Source organism: Hyla sarda, chromosome 3, assembly GCF_029499605.1.
Source record: "Hyla sarda isolate aHylSar1 chromosome 3, aHylSar1.hap1, whole genome shotgun sequence".
NCBI classification, from domain to species: Eukaryota; Metazoa; Chordata; class Amphibia; order Anura; family Hylidae; genus Hyla; species Hyla sarda.
Window position 1 is genome coordinate 232,617,438 of NC_079191.1, and position 23,563 is coordinate 232,641,000.

Consider the following 23,563-nt stretch of genomic DNA (forward strand, 5'->3'; position numbering starts at 1 on the left):
AGTCTCCTCTGTCCTCCACCTGTATTAATGGCACCTGTTTGAACTTGTTATCAAAATAAAAGAGTAAGACACCTGTCCACAACTTCAAACAAACAGTCACACTCCAAACTCCACTATGGCCAAGACCAAAGAGCTGTCAAAGGACACCAGAAACAAAATTGTAGACCTGCACCAGGCTGGGGAGACTATATCTGCAATAGGCAAGCAGCTTGGTGTAAAGAAATAAACTGTGGGAGCAATTATTACAAAATGGAAGACATACCCCTTAGTTCCCTGGTTGAACTTGATGGACATATGTCTTTTTTCGACCGTACTAACTATGTAACTATGTACTAACTATGTAACAATACCACCGATAATCTCCCTCGATCTGGGGCTCCACGCAAGATCTCACCCCGTGGTGTCAAAATTATAAGAACGGTGAGCAAAAATCCCAGAACCACACGGGGGACCTAGTGAATGACCTGCAGAGAGCTGGGACCAAAGTAACAAAGGCTACCATCCGTAACACACTATGCCGCCAGGGACTCAAATCATGCAGTGCCAGATGTGTCCCGCTGCTTAAGCCAGTACATGTCCAGGCCAGTCTGAAGTTTGCTAGATGGCATTTGGATGATCCAGAGTATTGGGAAAATGTCATATGGTCACATGAAACTAAAGTAGAACTTTTTGTCATGTATGGAGGAGAAAGAATGCTGAGTTGCATCCAAAGAACACCATACCTACTGTGAAGAACGGGGGTGGAAACATCATGCGTTGGGGCTGTTTTTCTGCTAAGGGACCAGGACAACTGATCTGTGTAAAGGAAAGAATGAATGGGGCCATGTATCGTGCAATTTTGAGTGAAACCCTCCTTGCATCAGCAAGGGCATTGAAGATGAAACATGGCTGGGTCTTCCAGCATGACAATGATCCCGAACACACCGCCCAGGCAATGAAGGAGTGGCTTCGTAAAAAGCATTTCAAGGTCCTGGAGTGGCCTAGCCAGTCTCCAGATCTCAACCCCATAAAAAACTTGGAGGGAGTTGAATGTCAGTGTTGCCCAGCGACAGCCCCAAAACATCACTGCTCTGGAGGAGATCTGCATGGAGGAATGGGCCAAAATACCAGCAACAGTGTGTGAAAACCTTGTGAAGACTTACAGAAAATGTTTGACCTCTGTCATTTCCAACAAAGGGTATATAACAAAGTATTGAGATGAACTTTTGTTATTGACCAAATACTTATTTTCCACCATAATTTCCAAATAAATTCTTTAAAAATCAGACAATGTGATTTTATGGATTTTTTTTTTATTATGTCTCTCATAGTTGAGGTATACCTATGATGAAAGTTACAGGCCTCTCATCTTTTTAAGTGGGAGAACTTGCACAATTGGTGGCTGACTAAATACTTCCCCCCCCCCCCCCCCCACTGTATATATAAACATACACACATACGGTATCATTGTTTCCATAATGTCATCTGATAACATGCTCCCTTCTAGCCATTTGCTCTGTTATAATCCCTCGCCATATTTCCTGGGAATATCTCACAGATCTGAGTGTCATTGCACATAAATTTGCGGTGCACAGTCAGTACATAGTCTACCCTCTCACAGCACCTGTAAAATGCACAGAAACACTGTGACCCTGTCACATACAGTTAAAGTGAGAAAATCATTTTAAGTAGTTCGTTATACAGTAAATATAAAAAGTATGATGTATATTGACCTATTTTTGTAAAGTAGCTGTTAACTGAACTGTTATTTTTACTCTGACAGAATTCATGCGTATTTCCTGCTGCGGGTGTGCTATAGGCAGTTTTATATATACTCAACTTACAATGGCCTCAGTTACAATATTTTCAATAAACAGTGATCTTTTCTGGACCATTGTAACTTGAAACCAGACTCATCATATAATGCTATGGACAGTCCAGATCTGCGAAATGTGTCAGTAGCTAGAAGAACTTACAAATCAGAATAGGTATTTCACTGGTATAACACCTGTATTACTGAACATTATCTAGTAGCACCTCTCTAAAGCACAGCGCATCTCTACATGTTTTGTACTACTCTTTACCTGTGCCAGGGTTAGCTGCTCCTTTGGAGACTAGATGAGGATGGAACAATTTTTGTGGACACTGTGTGTATTGTACAGGACCCTGAAGAAGCTCAAGTTCTCTACATAGGAATTGATTTACAGCTTCCAACAGCTCTTTGTTATTGTCATCTGTCTTTAATCCTCACTTTTTCCTATGTTTGGATATTTTGGGACTTCAGAACCAAATATCAGGTTTCTATAGAGTTATAGTCGCAACATACAATGGTCTCAACATACAATGGTCGTCCTGGAACCAAATAATAGTGTAACTTGAGGGACCACTGTATTAACACCAGGAAAGAATGCAAGCATTAATCTATTTGATAAGTCTGGGGCATTCAGAAAAATAAGAATAAAATTAAAAAGACACATTCTGTAAACTATGCATAGCCTACTCATTCATAATTTTCAACTAGAAAGATTTTCTTTTTATATTCTGTGGATATTATATTTGTTGTTTGTACAATACTTAAAAGATGGGCCTTAGCTCAAGTAGAAGCACTAGTACTAGTGTATAATGTCCCTATAAAACATCATATCAATGAATAACACTTTTCATGTGATATGGATTCCAAAGTTTACAATTCAGTGTGAATGATGTTTCCAACTGAGTCCTTTTCACATCACACTTTCTATGGAGACAATAACAGAAGCCATACACTGGCATCCATCACCCACAAGTATACCTTTAACATATTTATATTTTTAATATAGATGTTTGTATGGACTATCAGACTGCTACACTCTTCTATACCTCTGTGATCTACACAAATACAATAGTCAAATAAAGGCCAAAAGGACTTGTTTAAAGTGTACATAGACAGCTAGACATGTTAAAGAAGAAATATGTTATATTAACAGGAAAACCTAATGTTGTTTTCATGAAAAGCTGGTGTCACAAATAACATTTTTAGCGGAAAAGAACTCATTTGTAATTAAGTGTTGTGTTTGTGCGCTTTTTTTCCCATTCTTCAAGACAAGTCCTTGAATCCACATATCAATGCCACAAAAACACACACACATACAAGACAAAAAAATTGCGTATAAAAACAAAATGAAAAAAATATATATGGAGAAAGTGAAAACAAATAAAAAATGTTAACATCTATATAGACAACAAATTAAATTAAGCAAACTATCCAGAATTAGAGTCTTCATCCACATAACTTACCTAGGCATAGTAAAGCACGCAGAAAAATCATATGAAAGTTCAGTGTTGTGGGAATAACCAGTCCTAAGGCAAAACATACATTTGCCAAGTGAAAAACCAAATGGTGAATTTCTCTCCAATTTTCACACACCTCATCATCTGTAGTATTCTGGATGCCAGCTGTAGAATTCATGGGCAGCATGATGGTTATTATGCTTTCAGTAGACATCTTTAAAACCCTGGGGTATAAACAAAAGCATAAATTCAGTTTCTGGCAACATTAAACAGTAGAACGGATAGAAGTGAACTCGCACAGGCCTGACTAAGCTAAGGTGAGCCACACGGTCCATTGCCCTTGAACGCTACCCACGCCTGCTACTGCCTGGGTCCGTTTTGTACCTGTCTGTTGCCATCTTGTATGTTGGGACACCAATAAAGATCCTCACTTTTCCAAGTTATGCGGTGAGTAAGTTCATTTCTATGCGTTCTACCATTAGATTGACTGCATATCTATGAACTTATATGCACCACCGTGACAGGCAATATATATTTGTATGGACATTGGTACAAGCTCCAGTTCTGAGGCTCGAATATCAGACCATTGAGAGTCAGTGGTGCACCACATTCACACTTTATGACTAATTGTTATATTAAATATACAGTATTTCCATTTGGTTGGCAGGAGAAAGGGAATGTGGCTCCCATTGATTCAGAAGGTCTGATTAATATTCCCCATTATGCAATGTTGATAGTTGTACCTGATAAAATCTGAATTCAACCAAATATGGACAGATCAGGTAATGACCAGATCTGAAGTATGAGATTTTTTTTTTCAATTTTTTTCCCTGTTACACTGTATATTTTATGGTAAAATAAAGGATGTCATTATATAGAACAATTGGTCCCACAAATGGAAAGCCCTCATATGACTGTAGATGGGAAAAGTAAAAAGTTATGTCTCTTAGAAGGAGAGGACGAAAAAATCCCTGGGTCATTAGGGGTTAAAGAGCAAAAAGATGAATTAAGAAATGTTAAGCTTTTCTTTTCCCAGTGTCATGTACAGAACAGACTATATATCATTGTGCTGTCCATGGTGCTGAATTATGTAAAAAGAGTATACACAATGGCCCTCATTTACTATTGCAAACCTGACATGTTTTGTCGGGTTGTGCGCCAGATTCTGTTGCATTGCGCCAGAAATTCTGTCTTGAAAAAACCCAGACTAACTCTCCATTTTGCTAAGAAAACCCGAAGAAGGGGCGTATTCTCAACATTTTTACAAAAACCCAACATATTTACTAAGGTTTCCACATAAAATGTGATGGATTTCAGCTGAGGAAAACCTGACAGATCAGAGCATGTGTAAAAAAAGCAAAATGTAGGTAAAGTGGAAAATGTAGGGAAACTTTAGTAAATACCGTGGAAAATAAATTGTAGGGAATTAAAACCCACAAAGAAACCTACACAACACTCTTAGTAACTAAGTGCCAATGTACACATAGCCCCTTATTTACTAAGAGTGTTGTGTAGGTTTCTTTGTGGGTTTTAATTCTCTACAATTTATTTTCCACGGTATTTACTAAGGTTTCCCAACATTTTCCACTTTCCCTACACTTTGTATTTTTTACACATGCTCTGATCTATAGGGTTTTTTTCAGCTCAAATCCACCACATTTTATGTGGAAACCTTAGTATATGTTTGGGTCTTTGTGAAAATGTTGGGAACACGCCCCTTTTCGGGTTTTCTTAGCAAAATGGAGAGTTAGTCTGGGTTTTTTTTCAATTCTGGCACAAATTCTGGCACAAAATCTGGTGCAGACAGAATTTCTGGCGCAATGCTACAGAATCTGGTGCACAACCCGACAAAACATGTCGGGTTTGCAGTAGTAAATGAGGGCGATCATTTTTAATACATTTTTCAGGTCAAGCTTGAATTGGACACTGAGAAGAGTTTCCTTATAATTGTGGTGCATGTAAAAAGTTTAAATTGATATATTAATTATTAAATTAATCAGCTTTCATTTAGCAGAGAAAGATCAAAATCTGAAGCTTCTCTTCTTCACTAGGAGGTACCAACTGTTAGGGGGAGGGGTTGATTCTTTATGGCATCTCTGTGGCAGAGGGGAGCCTTGTGCCGATCTTTGACCAGGATTTAGTGTGTAAATCAATTTGCCTGTCTTGCTGTTTTATATTAGCTGGTCTATTTAATACAATGGGAGAAGAGAGTCATCTATTTTACTCAAAAATTTACCAAAAACTTAAAAACACAAATCTGGTGAATTAATGCACCAATGGATGTCAAAAGGAATCACATCAGGAAAAAGCAAATCAGGCATCAGGTTTCCTTACCTACTGCCATGCACCTAAACTTCACTTGTCACAATGACAAACTTTCTATGCAAAACAGGGCTTATGTACCTGAACACGTTTGCATATCTCGGTTATTAAAAATTATCCATGGTTTTCGTGGAAAACGTGTTATATGACCCACCAGCAGGGGTCACCATAAAATGCTCTGCGCTATCCTCTCCAGATTTTGCAGCCTTCCTGGTACATGCCATAATTTGCAGTGCCCTGTATGGTCTCATTGCAGAGACCTAATTTTGCTGTCTGCATGCTCCTGCCAGGCTCAAATGTATTTTGCTCACACTGCAGGGGGCAGTGACATGGTGCAACCAGGCTCTTACAGCAAAGCTCAGATATCACCATAGCCTATGCGCAGAAACAACAGTCTGGGCGGGAGGGGGCGATCCACTGTAGAGGAGGGCTTACCTCTTGTCCGTGGCTTTGTATTTGATAAAGCCTGGTCCAGCCAGGCTCTATCAATGGAGCACAGAGCACACAGATAAGTGGAGTTCAATAGAACGAAATAGATCTGTATATGGAATCCAATGATTCAGTGTCCAAAAAAGTTTAATAAACGTTTAAAAGACAAACATTAACCCCTTTCATATTAAAAGTTCAAATCACCCCCTTTTCCTACATAAAAAAACACGTAAAAATAATAAAAATAAACATTTTGTTTCGCCGTATGCATAATTGTCCGAACTATTAAAATATAACATATAAATGCCATAAATGTAAGAAAAATACCAAACCCCAGAATTGCAATTTTTTTTATAACATCGCAGAAAAAAAGTTTAAAAATTGTATTGATACAAACAAAAGATTATGGTGCAAAAAAAATTTGCCCTCATACAGCCTGGTATATACGAAAAAAAAGAAAAAAAAGTTACAGGGGTCAGAAACTGGCAATTAAAAAAAAAAAATATTCTAAAAAGTAAAGTTTTTTTAAATTAGTAAAATGTGACAAACTATACAAATTTGGTATTGCTGTAATCAGGTCAACCTTAAAGGGGTACTCTGGTGGAAAACTTTTTTTTAAAATCAACTGGGGCCAGAAAGTTAAACAGATTTTTAAATTACTTCTATTAAAAAATCTTAATCCTTCCAGTACTTATTAGCTGCTGAATACTACAAAGGAAATTATTTTCTTTTTGGAACACAGTGCTCTCTGCTGACATCATGACCACAGTGCTCTCTGCTGACACCTCTGTCCATTTTAGGAACTGTCCAGAGCAGCCTACGTTTTCTATGGGGATTTTCTCCTACTTTGGACAGAGGTGTCAGCAGAGAGCACTGTGCTTGTGATATCAGCAGAGAGCACTGTGGTCATGATGTCAGCAGAGAGCTCTGTGTTCCAAAAAGAAAAGAATTTCCTCTATAGTATTCAGCAGCCAATAAGTACTGAAAGGATTAAGATTTTTTTTAGTAAGTAATTTACAAATCTGTTTCGCTTATTAAAAAAAATAATGTTTTCCACCGGAGTACCCCTTTAACCCCTTAAGGACCAAGGGCGTACAGGTACACCTTTGCTCCCTGGTACTTAAGGACCAAGGGCGTACCTGTACGCCCGTGGGAATTTTGGTCCCTGCCGGGCGGGGACTGGACTGGGGTGACTGCTGATATCGATCAGCAGGCTCCCCGCACCAATGCCCAGGGGGGTCATTAGACCCCCCCATGTAGGCGATCGCCGAAAATCGCAAGTTAATTCACACTTGCAATTTTCGGCTATTCCGGTGATGCGGGTCACGTGTGACCCGCTGACCCGGAGATACAAGGTGATTGGGGGTGTAGCAGCGATCCTGTCAATAGCAGCGATCCTGTCACCCCCCCAGGATCGCTGCTATTGGCAGGACGATAGCAGCCGGCAGAGGAGGGGTTAACGGCCCCTTCTCGTGGCTCTGCTAGTCCCCTGAGTTCATTCAGCGGGCAGAGCTGCGAGAAGGAGCCAGGAACCCCCCCCCCCCTCTGTGAAGATCGGAGCCCCTCACAGAGGAAGACCCCCCTTAGAGCAGGGATAGAGTACAGCCCCAGGGACAGGTAGGGTTAACCAGTAAAGTTAAGTAACAATCACATGGTGGAGCAGACGAATCTGTACGCCAGGCAGTTCATCGCCCACCACCCTGATTCTGTTTTGGCCAGGCCCAATGAATGGTGCGCCATTGATGCAGCAGAAATGAGGACATTTTGGGGCCTCTTGCTGCATATGGGCCCGGTCACAAAACCAAGTGTCAGACAGTACTGGCGCGGGGACATCTTCTACCAGACCCCGCTTTACAGTATGGTCATGGCACGGAGGCGGTTCGAGGCCATTCGGAAATGCCTCCATTATGCAGATAATGAGGCTTGTCCAACCCGAGGTGATCCCACCTATGACCGGCTTTACAAATGAGGCCGGTCATCGATCACTTTGGGGCCAAATTTTTGGAGGCCTACGTACCCCTCAGGGAGCTCTGGGTCGATGAGTCTCTTATCAGTTTTAAGGGGAGACTCATCTTCCGCCAGTATATTCCCTCGAAGCTGGCGCGGTATGGCGTGAAGCTCTATAAACTTTGTGAGAGTACCTCCGGGTACACTCTCAAGTTTAGAGTGTATGAGGGACGAGATTCCCGTATTGAACCCCCAGATTGTTCCCCCACTCTGGGTGTTAGCGGGAAAATCGTTTGGGAGCTTGTGCACCCATTGCTGGATAAGGGTTACCACGTGTACGTGGACAACTTTTATACCAGCATCCCTCTCTTCACATCCCTTGCTGCCAGATCGACGTCCGCTTGTGGCACAGTGTGGAAAAACCAGAGAGGCCTCCCTCTAAAATTTTCTGCAGACACCTATGCCCAAGGGTGAGTCCCGTGCCCTTACCAATGAAAACCTGTTGCTGGTCAGGTATAAGGATAAGAGGGATGTCCTTATGCTGACCACTATTCATGGTAACGGCAGCTCACCTGTCCCTGTCCGAGGTACCACAACACCGGTCCTCAAGCCCGATTGTATTCTTGACTACAATCGGTATATGGGGGGAGTTGATCTCTCTGATCAAGTCCTCAAGCCATACATGGCCATGCGGAAAACACGGGTATGGTACTAAAAAGTTTCGGTCTACTTGGTACAGGTTGCAATGTACAACCCTGGCAACACAGGGACATTCCTCCGGTTCCAAGAAGAAGCCCTAAAGGTCCTGATCTTTGGCGACCGGGAAAGAGCAGGCTGGACTTCCCAAGAAACTGGAGTTATAGGTGCCAGGATCATCCCAGGCCAACACTTTCCAGGTGAGGTCCCCCACACTGGAAAGAAGGGAAGATCCCAGAAAAAATGCAGAGTGTGTAACAGGAGGGGGACACGGAAGGATACCACCACTCAGTGTGACACTTGCCCCGATCATCCGGGCCTCTGCATTAAAAACTGCTTCAGGGAGCATCACACTTCCATGCAGTACTAAATTTTCCCTTTTCATTTTAATTTTCCATAATTTGACCCCAATGTACCATGTCCAGAGTACATTCCAAATTTTAACCCCATAAACCACTAATTTGCCCCCCCCAAAAAAAACTGATAAGACCTCTGGGGGTATTTTTTTCTCTGGATCATGGGTCACTGAGTCCCTATCATCGGGGACTTTTTGTTGTTGCCTCAAATGCGCAGCGCTCTCTCTCCACCTGAGCGGGGTGTGCATTTGAGGCAACAGGTTAGGGACGACCACACACGTCACATTCTCAGAATGATGATTCAGAGCACAGGGTTTGGGGCGGGCATATTTTTTAGTTTTGGCTATGCTCTGGGTCATCATTCTGGGAACATAACCTGTTTTATAATTTTATGTCCCATTGTACCCCATTTTAGTTATTTAGTGTACCCCAGTTATTTACCCCATGTAATGCCCTTTGAGGGGGGGTCCCACTGTTCTGGCTCCATTGGCCGCAACGCAGAAGCTCAAGGCCCCTGAATGCGACCTGCTCCTCTGAGACCAGTGTGCAAGCTGTTTACGCCCAGACTTGAGGTATGTCCTTACTCCAAAGAAATGTATTTACACATTTACAATGACATTTTCTCCTTTTACCACTTGTGAAAATGAAAAATTTGGGGTAACCCCAGCATTTTAGTGTAAAAAAAAAATCACATTTTTCATTTTCACATCCCACTTCATGAATATTTATCAAACACCTGTGGGGTGTTAAGACTCACTGTACCCCTTGTTATGTTCCTTGAGGGATGTAGTTTCCGAAATAGTATGCCATGTGTTTTTTTTTTTTTTTGCTGTCCTGGCACCATAGGGGCTTCCTAAATGCGACCTGCCCCCCCACCCCCCATTTCAGCAAAATTTGTAAATGTGACTCCTCTTCTGAGCATTGTAGTGCGCCCAAAGTGCACTTGATGTCCACACATGGGGTATTTCCATACTCAAAAGAGATGGGGTTACACATTTTGGGAGGCATTTTATACTATTACCCATTTTAAAAATGTAAAATTTGGGAAAACCCAGTATTTTAGTAAAAATTAAAAAAAATTACATATTCAAAGTCATCAAACACCTGTGGGGTGTTAAGGCTCAGCGGACCCCTTGTTACGTTCCTTGAGGGGTGTCGTTTCCAAAATAGTAGGCCATGTGTTTTTCTTTTGTGCTGTTCTGGCACCATAGGGGCTTCCTAAATGGGACATGCCCCCCAAAATCCATTTCAACAAAATGTGCTTTCCAAAAGCCAAATGTGACTCCTTCTCTTCTGAGCATTGTAGTGCGCCCGCAGTGCACTTGACGCCCACACATGGGGTATTTTCATACTCAGAAGAGATGGGGTTACAAATTTTTGGGGGCATTTTCTCCTATTACCCCTTGTGAAAATGTAAAATTTGGTGGAAAACCAGCATTTTAGTGAAAATAAATAAATAAATCATTTACACATCCAACTTTAACGAAAAGTCATCAAACACCTGTGGGGTGTTAAGGCTCAACGGACTCCTTGTTACGTTCCTTGAGGGGTGTAGTTTCCAAAATAGTATGCCATGTGTTTTTTTTTTTTTTCTTTGCTGTCCTGACACCATAGGGGCTTCCTAAATGGGACATGCCCCCCAAAAAACATTTCAGAAAAACTTACTCTCCAAAATCCCACTGTCGCTCCTTCCCTTCTGAGCCTTCTACTGCGCCCGCCGAACACTTGACATACACATATGAGGTATTTCCTTACTCGAGAGAAATTGGGTTACAAATTTCAGGTAGATTTCTCTCCTTTTATCCCTTGTAAAAATTCAAAAACTGGGTTGAAACACCTTAAGGGTTAACACACATACTGAATGTCATTTTGAATACTTTGAGGGGTGCAGTTTTTATAATGGGTCATTTGTGGGGTATTTCTAATAAGAAGGCCCTTCAAATCCGCTTCAAAACTGAACTGGTCCCTGAAAAATTCCGCTTTTGAAAATTTTGTGAAAAATTGGAAAATTGCTGCTATACTTTGAAGCCCTCTGATGTCTTCCAAAAGTAAAATCATGTCAACTTTATGATGCAAATATAAAGTAGACATATTGTATATGTGAATCAAGATGTAATTTATTTGGAATATTCATTTTCCTTACAGGCAGAGAGCTTCAAAGTTAGAAGAATGCTAAATAAAAAAAAAATTCATCAAATTTTTGAATTTTTCACCATGAAATGATGCAAGTATCGACAAAAATATACCACTAACAAAGTAGAATATGTCACGAAAAAACAATCTCGGAATCAGAATGAAAGGTAAAAGCATCCCAGAGTTATTAATGCTTAAAGTAAAAGTGGTCAGATGTGCAAAAAACGCTCTGGTCCTACAGTGGAAATTGGCCTGGTCCTTAACCTCTTAAGGACCCAGGATGTACGGGGACCTCCCCGTACCCTGGGCTTTAAGGACCCAGGACGTCCCCGTATGTCCTGACATTTTCCGGTCCCTGCCGTGCGCCGGGCAGAGATCAGAAGTGGATGTACCTGTACCCTAAAAACACTACAGTACACTACACTAACACAAAATAAAATAAAAAGTAAAAAAACACTACATATACACATACCCCTACACAGCCCCGTACACAGCCCCCCTCCCCTCCCTAATAAAAATGAAAAACGTCTGGTACGGCACAGTTTCCAAAATGGAGCCTCCAGCTGTTGCAAAACAACAACTCCCAGTATTGCCGGACAGACGTTGACTGTCCAAGCATGCTGGGAGTTTTGCAACAGCTGGAGGCACCCTGTTTGGGAATCACTGGGGTAGAATACCCCTATGTCCACCCCTATGCAAATCCCTAATTCAGGCCTCAAATGCGCATGGCGCTCTCACTTCGGAGCCCTGTCGTATTTCAAGGCAACAGTTTAGGGCCACATATGGGGTATCGCCGTACTCGGGAGAAATTGCCTAACAAATTTTTTTTGGGGGGGGGCTTTTTCTCCTTTCACTCCTTATTAAAGGTGAAGTTGGGGTCTACACCAGCATGTTAGTGTAAAATGTATTTTTTACACTAACATGCTGGTGTTGCCCTATACTTATGATTTTGACAAGAGGTAAAAGGGAAAAAAGCCCCCCCCCCCCCCAAAAAAAAAAAAAAAAAACACATGTCAGAAACTACACCCCTCACGGAATGTCAAGAGGGGTGCAGTGAGAATTTACCCCCCACTGGTGTCTGACAGATCTTTGGAACAGTGGGCTGTGCAAATTAAAAATTTTATACAGCCCACTGTTCCAAAGATCTGACAGACACCAGTGGGGGGTAAATGCTCACTGTACCCCTTGTTACGTTCCTCAAGGGGTCTAGTTTCCAAAATGGTATGCCATGTGGGGGTTATTTTGCTGTCCTGGCACCATAGGGGCTTCCTAAATGCGACATGCCCCCCGAGCAAAATTTGCTCTCAAAAAGCCAAATATGACTCCTTCTCTTCTGAGCATTGTAGTTCGCCCGTAGTGCACTTCAGGTCAACTTATGGGGTACCTCCATACTCAGAAGAGATGGGGTTACAAATTTTGGGGGGTATTTTCTGCTATTAACCCTTGCAAAAATGTGAAATTTGGGGGGGAAACACATTTTCGTGACATTTCTTTTTTTTTTTTAACGTATGCAAAAGTTGTGAAACCCCTGTGGGGTATTAAGGCTCACTTTATTTCTTGTAACGTTCCTCAAGGGGTCTAGTTTCCAAAATAGTATGCCATGTGGGTATTTTTTGCTGTCCTGGCACCATAGGGGCTTCCTAAATGCGACATGCCCCCCGAGCAAAATTTGCTCTCAAAAAGCCAAATATGACTCCTTCTCTTCTGAGCATTGTAGTTCGCCCGTAGTGCACTTCAGGTCAACTTATGGGGTACCTCCATACTCAGAAGAGATGGGGTTATACATTTGGGGGGGGGGGGGGGTATTTTCTGCTATTAACCCTTGCAAAAATTTGAAATTTGGGGGGGGAAACACACATTTTAGTGAAAATTATTATTTTTTTTTTTACATATGCAAAAGTCATGAAACACCTGTGGTGTATTAAGGCTCACTTTATTCCTTGTTACGTTCCTCAAGGGGTCTAGTTTCCAAAATGGTATGCCATGTTTTTTTTTTCCGCTGTTCTGGCACCATAGGGGCTTCCTAAATGCAACATGCCCCCCCAAAAACCATTTCAGAAAAACGTACTCTCCAAAATCCCCTTGTCGCTCCTTCGCTTCTGAGCCCGCCGAACACTTTACATAGACATATGAGGTATGTGCTTACTCAAGAGAAATTGGGCTACAAATATAAGTATAAATTTTCTCCTTTTACCCCTTGTAAAAATTCAAAAATTGGGTCTACAAGAACATGCGAGTGTAAAAAATGAAGATTGTGAATTTTCTCCTTCACTTTGCTGCTATTCCTGTGAAACACCTAAAGGGTTAAAACACTGACTGAATGTCATTTTGAATACTTTGGGGGGTGCAGTTTTTATAATGGGGTCATTTGTGGGGTATTTCTAAGATGAAGACCCTTCAAATCACCTTCAAACCTGAACTGGTCCCTGAAAAATTGTGAGTTTGGAAATTTTTTGAAAAATTGGAAAATTGCTGCTGAACTTTGAAGCCCTCTGATGTCTTCCAAAAGTAAAAACATGTCAATTTTATGATGCAAACATAAAGTGGACATATTGTATATGTGAATAAAAAAAATGATTTGGAATATTCATTTTCCTTACAAGCAGAGAGCTTTAAAGTTAGAAAAATGCTAAATTTTCAAATTTTTCATCAAATTTTGGGATTTTTCATCAAGAAAGGATGCAAGTTACCACAAAATTTTACCACTATGTTAAAGTAGAATATGTCACGAAAAAACAATCTCGGAATCAGAATGATAACTAAAAGCATTCCAGAGTTATTAATGTTTAAAGTGACAGTGGTCAGATGTGCAAAAAATGGCCGGGTCCTAAGGTGTAAAATGGCTGGGTTCTTAAAGGAGTAGTCCATAGGTGACTCAGTGGTGAGCAACTTATCCCCTATCCTAAGGATAGGGGATAAGTTGCCGATCGCGGGGGGGCCGACCGCTGGGGCCCCCTGCGATCTCCTGTACGGAGCCCGACAGCCCGCGGGAAGGGGGCGTGTCGACCTCCGCACGAGGCGGCGGCCGACACGCCCCCTCAATACAACTCTATGGCAGAGCCGAAGCGCTGCCTTCGGCAATCTCCGGCTCTGCCATAGAGATGTATTGAGGGGGCGTGTCGGCCGCCTCGTGCGGGGGTCGACACCCGCTATCTCGGCGGAGAGCCGGGGCCCCGTACAGAGAGATCGCAGGGGGCCCCAGCGGTCGGACCCCCCGCGATCTCAAACTTATCCCCTATCCTTAGGATAGGGGATAAGTTTTTCACCACTGGACTACCCCTTTAAGGGCTTAAGTATCAAAATAAACATGTTTGCTTGACCACAAGGTAAATGGCGTAAAAAAAAGGAAAAACACCAAATTTGCTAAATCATCTTTTTTTTATTTCAATTTCACCTCACCAATATATCTTTTTTTGTTTTGTATCATATGTTATGGAAGAATAAAAGGTGTAAGAGTACAATGGGTCCTGCAAAAAAAAAGCCCTCATATGGGTCTGTAGTTGGAAAAATAAGAGAGTTATGGTTATTATTGGGAGAGGAGGAAAAAACAAGGATACAAAAACTAAAGACAAATTGATTGTCATGAAGGACAAGTAGATTTTGCTCCCGTTTTAGTCCCTTGGGCAAGTAGTTTGAAAAAAACAAAAAAAAAAATATTATATATATATATATATATATATATATATATATATATTTATATACACATATATAGTAGTTAGGAGTAGCCGTATTAGTCCAGTGATGCAAAAAGCTAAATCATCTGTAGTTGCAGTATCCTGTAATACCTTTTTTATTGGACTAACATGATTTTGTAGAGACAAGCTTTCGGGATTCCTCCCTTTATCAAGTCATAAGCATTTCTGAGCTCACAAGGAGTAAACACACATTCTATCTCACAAAATATGCAGGGGTTAAAACAACATATGTGGAGAATGGACATTAAGTTGGGCCATAAATTGTATAGCTATAGGACGATAATATATATATATATATATATATATATATATATATTAATAGGACGATATATATATTAATCTGGCAGTGTCTCTGCTTCAAAATCTTTTGTAATACACCCAAGAAAAAAAAAATAATAATAATAATGTGTATATATATATATATATATATATATATATATATATATATATATATATAGTGTGTATGTGTGTTGACATGTTTCTACTCCTGAAATCAGCATTGCAGGACAAACATAACATTGCTTTTACTGCCATACTGGCAGGATTTAGATGTAACCTACCTTGGTATTAGTTTTACATGCCCATCTAATAAGCTATTTCAAGCCAACTTCCCACAACTGGCATGTTCACTGGAGGCAAATTCTAAATATCACATTAGCTGTTTTGGCAGAATGAAAGCTTTTTAAAATGCTATTGCTGCCTTAACTGATTTATAAATTTGGCACTCTTCCGATACCTATGCCCAGATCATGTTTCCTATCTCTGCAAAAGAAAAGCGATTACCGTACTTTATTTGGAGAGGGGGTAAACAAGTCCTACCCCAAACTGTGGCACGCGCTACAATGGGGAGTGGACTTGGTGTCCCACACTTCGAGAATTACCATTGCACAGGAATTTTACACCACACTAGACCCTAGAGACATATCCTTCTTTTACGTATTCAGAATGGTAGACAGAGTAATTGCTAAGCTATGGCAGGATGTCCAGCCACTAATCTCCCAACTGCTAGGTTCACTGTATACTCTGACTTCTCTAGCACTCCAAATATTTTAAAAGACTCCCAATCTCCCCATTTATGAGAAATTATTGATTTTATCAACCATACAAGCTTATGTTTTCCTTTGTAAACTCTACACACACCAAATTTCTCTCCACTTGGCTAGTGTGGCTTAGTAGCCCTCATTACTCAGACTAGTTGGACATCTAACCCACTTCCTTTCTGATTATTTGGTACACCCCCCACCCTTGGGCACCTTGCTAATGCCGAACATTCGCTGATTACACAAATGCCTTGTGATGATCTGACCCATGCCAAGTACCAAGTGCCCTGTTAGTTGTAAATGTTTTCTATTATTGTGTTATAATGCTCCTTGTGCATTGCTTTTATATGCTTTTTTTTTTTAACATGTATATTCTGACATTTGTTTAGGCCTTATATACTGTGATTCTTATAGCCTTTGCAAACATTTCTGTTATTTTTCTCTTTTTTTTTGTTGATGAATTTTTCTACATCTTTGTAATGTGCATACCATGTATAACATTTGTGACATTTTCAATAAACTTTTGAAATAAAAAAATTACTAGATATATACATATACACATTCAAAAAATTCCAACAGAGCAGCACATCCAGAGGAATGAAAGAGGTGCCAGCGGCAAAGTAGCCCGGTCCAGGCGGTCACACATCCAACATAGTAATCCGCAGCACTGAGTGCTGCGGATTACTATGTTGGATATATATATATTATATATACACACATATACATACACACATATACACAGTATAGACACACACACACACAGTCATGGCCGTAAATGTTGGCACCCCTGACATTTTTCAAGAAAATTAAGTATTTCTCACAGAAAAGGATTGCAGTAACACATGTTTTGCTATACACATGTTTATTCCCTTTGTGTTTATTGAAACTAAACCAAAAAAGGGAGGAAAAAAAGAAAATTGGACATAATGTCACACCAAACTCCAAAAATGGGCAGGATAAAATTATTGGCCCCCTTAACTTAATATTTGGTTGTACACCCTTTGGAAAAAATAACTGAAATCAGTCGCTTCCTTTAACCAATACAATACATTTCTTACACCTCTCAGCCAGAATGTTGGACCACTCTTCCTTTACAAACTGCTCCAGGTCTCTCTTATTGGAAGGGCGACTTTTCCCAACAGTAATTTTAAGATCTCTCCACAGGTGATCAATGGGATTTGGATCTGGACTCATTGCTGGCCACATCAGAACTCTCCAGCGCTTTGTTGCCATCCATTTCTGGGTACTTTTTGATATATGTTTGGGGTCATTGTCCTGCTGGAAGATCCAAGATCTTGGACGTAAACCCAGCTTTCTGACACTGGGCTGTACAGTGTGACCCAAAATCCATTGATAATTCTCAGATTACATGATGCCTTGCACACATTTAAGGCACCCAGTGCCAGAGGCAGTCCCAGTGCCAAAACATCACTGTAGGTACTGTGTTCTTTTCTTTGTAGGCCTCATTCCACTTTCGGTAAACAGTAAAATGACGTGCTTTACCAAAAAGCTCTATCTTGGTCTCATCTGTCCACAAGACGTTTTCCCAGAAGGATTTTGGCTTACTCAAGTTCATTTTGGCAAAATGTAGTCTTTTTTGACGGATACTTCGCACTGACACTGATGCTCCCTGAGCCTGCAGGACAGCTTGAATATCTCTGGAACTTGTTTGGGGCTGCTTATCCACCATCCGGACTATCCTGCATTGACACCTTTCATCAATTTTTCTCTTGCGTCCATGCCCAGGGAGATTAGATACAGTGCCATGGGTTGCAAACTTCTTGATAATGTTGCACATTGTGGAAAAAGGCAAATCTAGACCTCTGGAGATGGACTTCTTCAGACAGTTCTCCTCTTTCTGTTGCCCATGCTTAGTGTGGCATACACAGACAAACAATACAAAGACTAAGTGAATTTCTCTCCTTTTTATCTGCTTTCAGGTGTGATTTTTATGTTGCCCACTCCTGTTACTTACCGCAGGTGAGTTTAAAGGAGTTCACATGCTTGAAACAATCTTATTTATCCACGATTTTGAAAGGGTGCCAATAATTTTGTCCAGCCCATTTTGGGAGTTTGGTGTGACGACATGTCCAATTAGCATTTTTCTCCCTTTGTTTGGTTTAGTTCCAATACACACAAAGGGAATAAGGGAATAAACATGTGTATAGCAAAACGTGTTACTGCAATCCTTTTCTGTGATAAATATATAGACCAAAGTAGTCCTCCAATGAGGCTATGATAGACCTGATATTGGTATTGATCCAAGAATTCATCCACACAGAGACCAAAAAGTTAAATAAAACGTAGCTTTTACTAATGTCCATAAAAATTATTAAAGAAAAAAAAAATATAATATATATATATATATATATATATATATATGTGTATATATATATATATATATATATATATATATATATATATATATGACAGAACAATATATAACAATTGTGAGTGGCCCACAAAGATGAAGGATGGGGTAACAGGTGAATAACCTAACACTAGCTAGCCTGCCTGGCCTACACTAGTCTAATACTGACAATAAGTGTGGATGGGGGAGGATGTGGAAATCACCTATAGTGTGTTTGTGGAAATCAATGTACAGTAACTGCTCTTGCTCCTTTTCAAACGAGTTTCACCCCACTGGTAAATTGGGGTTCATCATGGGTAGAGGAGAGTATAGTACAAAGAATAAATACACAGAAAAACCATGCGTTTATAACAATGACAATAATTTGGGCCTAAACAAAATAGTGAGGAAGACAGACAGATAATAAAGGTAGTGTCCGTCACAAAATTTAGTAAATGTCAGTTAGGAACAACAAAGATGTGTCAGGCAGTAAGAGGTGTCATGGTTGTCAATGAGAAACTGTCACGGTCACACAGATAATGACAAGAGGGGACCAGATAATTTAGTATACAAAATAAGGTTAGTATATGTGGTAGCCCTTGGGGGGTGTTTCGGTAGATGAGGCGTTAATGTTAACCCTATAGTTCGTGACGCCAGGCTGAGGGCTAGTATGCTGAGGTAATTCCCCGGCCTATCGCCGCCCTTCCCAGTAACGATAGGTGCATGCATAAAATGAATGAAGGTCCACAAGGCACTTGAACTTAGATAACTTTACTTAAATGCTTGCGGTACATCCAATGAACAGTAACAGTCTCAGGAATACAGTCTCTATCTAGTGCAATAGGAAAATTGTAATAAATCCCGGCACTCACTTATCTTCACACGATATACCGGTAGGTTTATTATTTATAGGCGTTTCGGCGGTAAGCCTTTTTCAATTGCAGACATATATATCAATGCAGCACATAACACACTTATATACGTAACTTCCGTACAGATAATACATCAGCTAACTATACTTCACCATTACATCATGATTGACAGGTCAGTGTCCATGGGAATCAAAATAAACAGAACTCAAAGGAGGCTCTAGTGCTGCGGAGAAGGTAAATATAAACAACTAGCCATGTGCTCGTAGTATCCTTTCAGTACGACCGGCTTTCATTTAATATGTAGACATGCTATGTATCTAAAATAAATAATTTATATCAAAGTCAGCACATCAGGGACAAAGTCTATTAGTCAGCAACATAGTATGTGTTTATACAGTGTATGTCACAGGTTAAGGACAATTATATAATAAAAAAAAAAAATCATAAAAAAAATAATTATAAAAAACTGCTTAATTCATAGTCTCGATTTAAACCCCGCGGTTCTAATGTATCTAAGCAGTGGATCCAGTATGCCTCCCATTTATGTAAAAACTTTTTGATATCACCTCCTCTTCTTGGTAATTGGATTTCCTAAATAACCTGATATTTAAGTTGTGCTATTGTATGTTGAGAAGTATGAAAATGTGAAGGGATGGGAAAAAATAGATTTGCACATCGAATAGTGGATTTATGGCGATTAATCCGGTCTCCTATACATTGGCTGCTCTTGCCAACGTACAGGAGGCCACACGGACATTTTATGAGGTAAATAAAAATTTTTGTTTTACATGTGAAAAAGCCTTTCAATTTTTTTTACCTGTATGTGGATTTAATATGTGATCGCCTTTAATGATATTATTGCACTGACTGCATTGTAAACATGGAAAAGTACCTGATTTTCGTGATTTCAAAAATTGTTGTTTGGGGGATTTTGCTATGGAACCCACATCCGCTCTGATTAATTTGTCCCTAAGGTTTGAGGGATGTTTATTACAAATTAATGGGGACTGTCTTAATTCCTCAATGGTAGGATATGATTTTGCAAGCAGTGACCAATGTCCCTATATAATTCTGTCAATCTTGTGTTGTAAGGGATGGAAAAGTCTTACAAAGGGTATTCGTTTCTGTGTATCAGTATCTACAACTCTTTCAGTTCTTGCTTCTTTGAGGACCCACACCGGATATCCTCGTTCGAAAAATTTATTTTCCAATTCTGCAATCCTCAATTTCTTAGTGTGTTCATCTGTGACAATGAGTTCTACTCTTTTATATTGTGACCGGGGTATCGACGATCACGGGCCTCTTTTTTACGGCGCCGTCCCCGCCGTCCAAGAGACGTCGGGGGGAGACATCATCGGAGATGCCGGAGCAAACGTCCAGACGAGAGCCCAGGTACGGACAATTCATTAGTTATTAACATTTCATCCAAATGTCTTACCCCCTATCAAATGAACTTATTGCAGAAGGGACTTTCTTTTAGCCCCTCGGATAAACTGGATACTTTTGATTTGGACATTTCTCTAGAGAGACTATTTCGCAATTTACGTTTGAAAACGTATTTTTCTGAAAATGTGAGACCTATTGTGGCTTGTAATAACACCTCAGAAAATGTATTAAAATTAGAGGATGTGGGACTGAGGTTAAAGAGTACCTTTAATCCACCTAGGTCTCAATATGCTATTGAAGCATTTGTACAATTAGTTAAGAGAGATGTGGGTACGATGATTAAAAATTTTAGCTTTAGCTTAAAAAAGCTATCTAAGTGTGAGAGGATGGCCCTGGGTGAGCTTATGTCAGACAAAGATCTTACAATAAAACCGGCAGACAAAGGGGGCGCTGTTGTCGTTATGGACACTACCCGATATAAAAATGAAATAAAAAGACAATTGTCTGACACAACCACCTATGAGCCATTACCCTCAAATTCATTACCCAGAATTGAGAAACATCTAAGTGAAATCACATCTAAATATTATGACCAAGGTGTGATCGATTCGAAGATGAAATCATTTTTAATTAACAGAACACCGATAACCCCAGTTTTCTACATCCTCCCTAAGATTCACAAAGATTTCAATAACCCTCCAGGACGTCCCATAGTTGCATCTGTAGACTCCATCTTGTCACCCCCATCTATCATACTAGAAAAAACACTGACTCCTCTGATCAAACATACCCGGGCATTTTTGTTAGACACATCAGATTTTATACAGGTATTGTCACAGGTGGGAGGGATTACAGGAGAAACCTGGTTGGTAACCATTGATGTCACAAGCTTATATACCTCCATTGAACATACTAAGGGGATGGAAGCTGTGAAATGGCTCCTGAGAGAGAGTACATACACTGAAATTCAAAAAAACTTTTTTATGGATGTATTGCAGATTGTGTTGTATGAGAACTATTTTTTATTTGAGGACCGTTTTTTTCTACAAAAACAAGGCTCGGTGATGGGTGCGAATGTGGCCCCCCCCCCTTACGCAAATGCATATATGGCATTATTTGAGGAAATATACGTATATGGCGATTCCGATTTTTTAGCCTATGCGAAAGTATGGAAGCGATTCATAGATGATATCATTTGCGTATGGGAGGGGCCACATTCCACCCTTCTCAGATTTTTTGACAAAATTAATTCAGTGAGATCAGAGTAAAAATTCACCATGACCGCTAGTCAAGAGAAGGTAAATTTTTTGGATACAACAATTTTAAAGAATGAGAAAGGGGGACTTTATACCGATTTATATCGGAAAGACTCAGATAGAAACAATCTTCTCTATACGAGTTCTCATCCACCAGCGATCAAAAAAGCGATACCCCGGTCACAATATAAAAGAGTAGAACGTATTGTCACAGATGAACACACTAAGAAATTGAGGATTGCAGAATTGGAAAATAAATTTTTCGAACGAAGATATCCGGAGTGGGTCCTCAAAGAAGCAAGAACTGAAAGAGTTAGAGATACTGATACACAGAAACGAATACCCTTTGTAAGACTTTTCCATCCCTTACAACACAAGATTGACAGAATTATACAGGAATATTGGTCACTACTTGCAAAATCATATCCTACCATTGAGAAATTCAGACAGTCCCCATTAATTTGTCATAAACGTCCCCCAAACCTTAGGGACAAATTAATCAGAGCGGATGTGGGTTCCATACCAAAATCCCCCAAACAACAATTTTTGAAATCACGAAAATCAGGTACTTTTCCATGTTTACAATGCAGTCAGTGCAATAATATCATTAAAGGCGATCACATATTACATCCACATACAGGTAAAAAAAATTCCAATCAAAGGCTTTTTCACATGTAAAACAAATTTTTTTATTTACCTCATAAAATGTCCGTGCGGCCTCCTGTACGTTGGCGAGACCAGCCAACGTATAGGAGACCGGATTAATCACCATAAATCCACTATTCGATGTGCAAATCTATTTTTTCCCATCCCTTCACATTTTCATACTTATCAACATACAATAGCACAACTTAAATATCAGGTTATTGAGAAAATCCAATTACCAAGAAGAGGAGGTGATATCAAAAAGTTTTTACATAAATGGGAGGCATACTGGATCCACCGCTTAGATACATTAGAACCGCGGGGTTTAAATCGAGACTATGAATTAAGCAGTTTTTATAATTATTTTTTTATGATTTTTATTTTTATTATATAATTGTCCTTAACCTGTGACATACACTGTATAAACACATACTATGTTGCTGACTAATAGACTTTGTCCCTGATGTGCTGACTTTGATATAAATTATTTATTTTAGATACATACCATGTCTACATATTAAATGAAAGCCGGCTGTACTGAAAGGATACTACGAGCACATGGCTAGTTGTTTATATTTACCTTCTCCGCAGCACTAGAGCCTCCCTTGAGTTCTGTTTATTTTGATTCCCATGGACACTGACCTGTCAATCATGATGTAATGGTGACGTATAGTCAGCTGATGTATTATCTGTACGGAAGTTACGTATATAAGTGTGTTATGTGCTGCATTGATATATATGTTTGCAATTGAAAAAGGCTTACCGCCGAAACGCGTCTTGCGTGAATAAACCTATATCGTGTGAAGATAAGTGAGTGCCGGGATTTATTACAATTTTCCTATTATCTCTATCCTCGTGCACCACGCTAGTTCAAGTGCCGCCCTATACTTTGAACTGTTCTATCTAGTTCAATGACTGACAGTTGTTGCGGACCTTGACTTCTCATAAAAGTCTCTGAATTAGGGAAAATTGCGAAGATTCGTCCGGATTTAGGGGATAGATAAGGTTCGGTGATCTTGGAGAGTGTTTAGGGATTGACACACTCACAATTTAGTAGATATCAGCCGTCGCCGCAAGGCTCAGGCCTAAACTCACTGATGACAGCAGCGCAGATCCTTCTCCATCAACAGCCCACGAGGAAAGAGTGAGCAATGGCCGCCGCTCCCTTATATGGGCGGGCCGTTTTT

General features: G+C 40.2%; 1 protein-coding gene across 9 annotated transcripts in view; it reads right to left on the reverse strand.

Annotated features, from left to right (window-relative positions):
• BVES (blood vessel epicardial substance) overlaps nucleotides 1-23,563 on the reverse strand; it is a 170,196-nt gene that overhangs the window by 49,891 nt on the left and 96,742 nt on the right. For 7 of the 9 annotated variants that reach the window (XM_056566209.1, XM_056566216.1, XM_056566218.1 and 4 more), the window contains one exon: nucleotides 3,256-3,473. In XM_056566209.1, coding sequence (XP_056422184.1) covers nucleotides 3,256-3,473 — 218 coding nt within the window. Of the gene's footprint in view, nucleotides 1-3,255; nucleotides 3,474-23,423; nucleotides 23,538-23,563 lie in introns of those variants that run through there. The other 2 variants (XM_056566213.1, XM_056566211.1) reach the window with 2 other exon arrangements.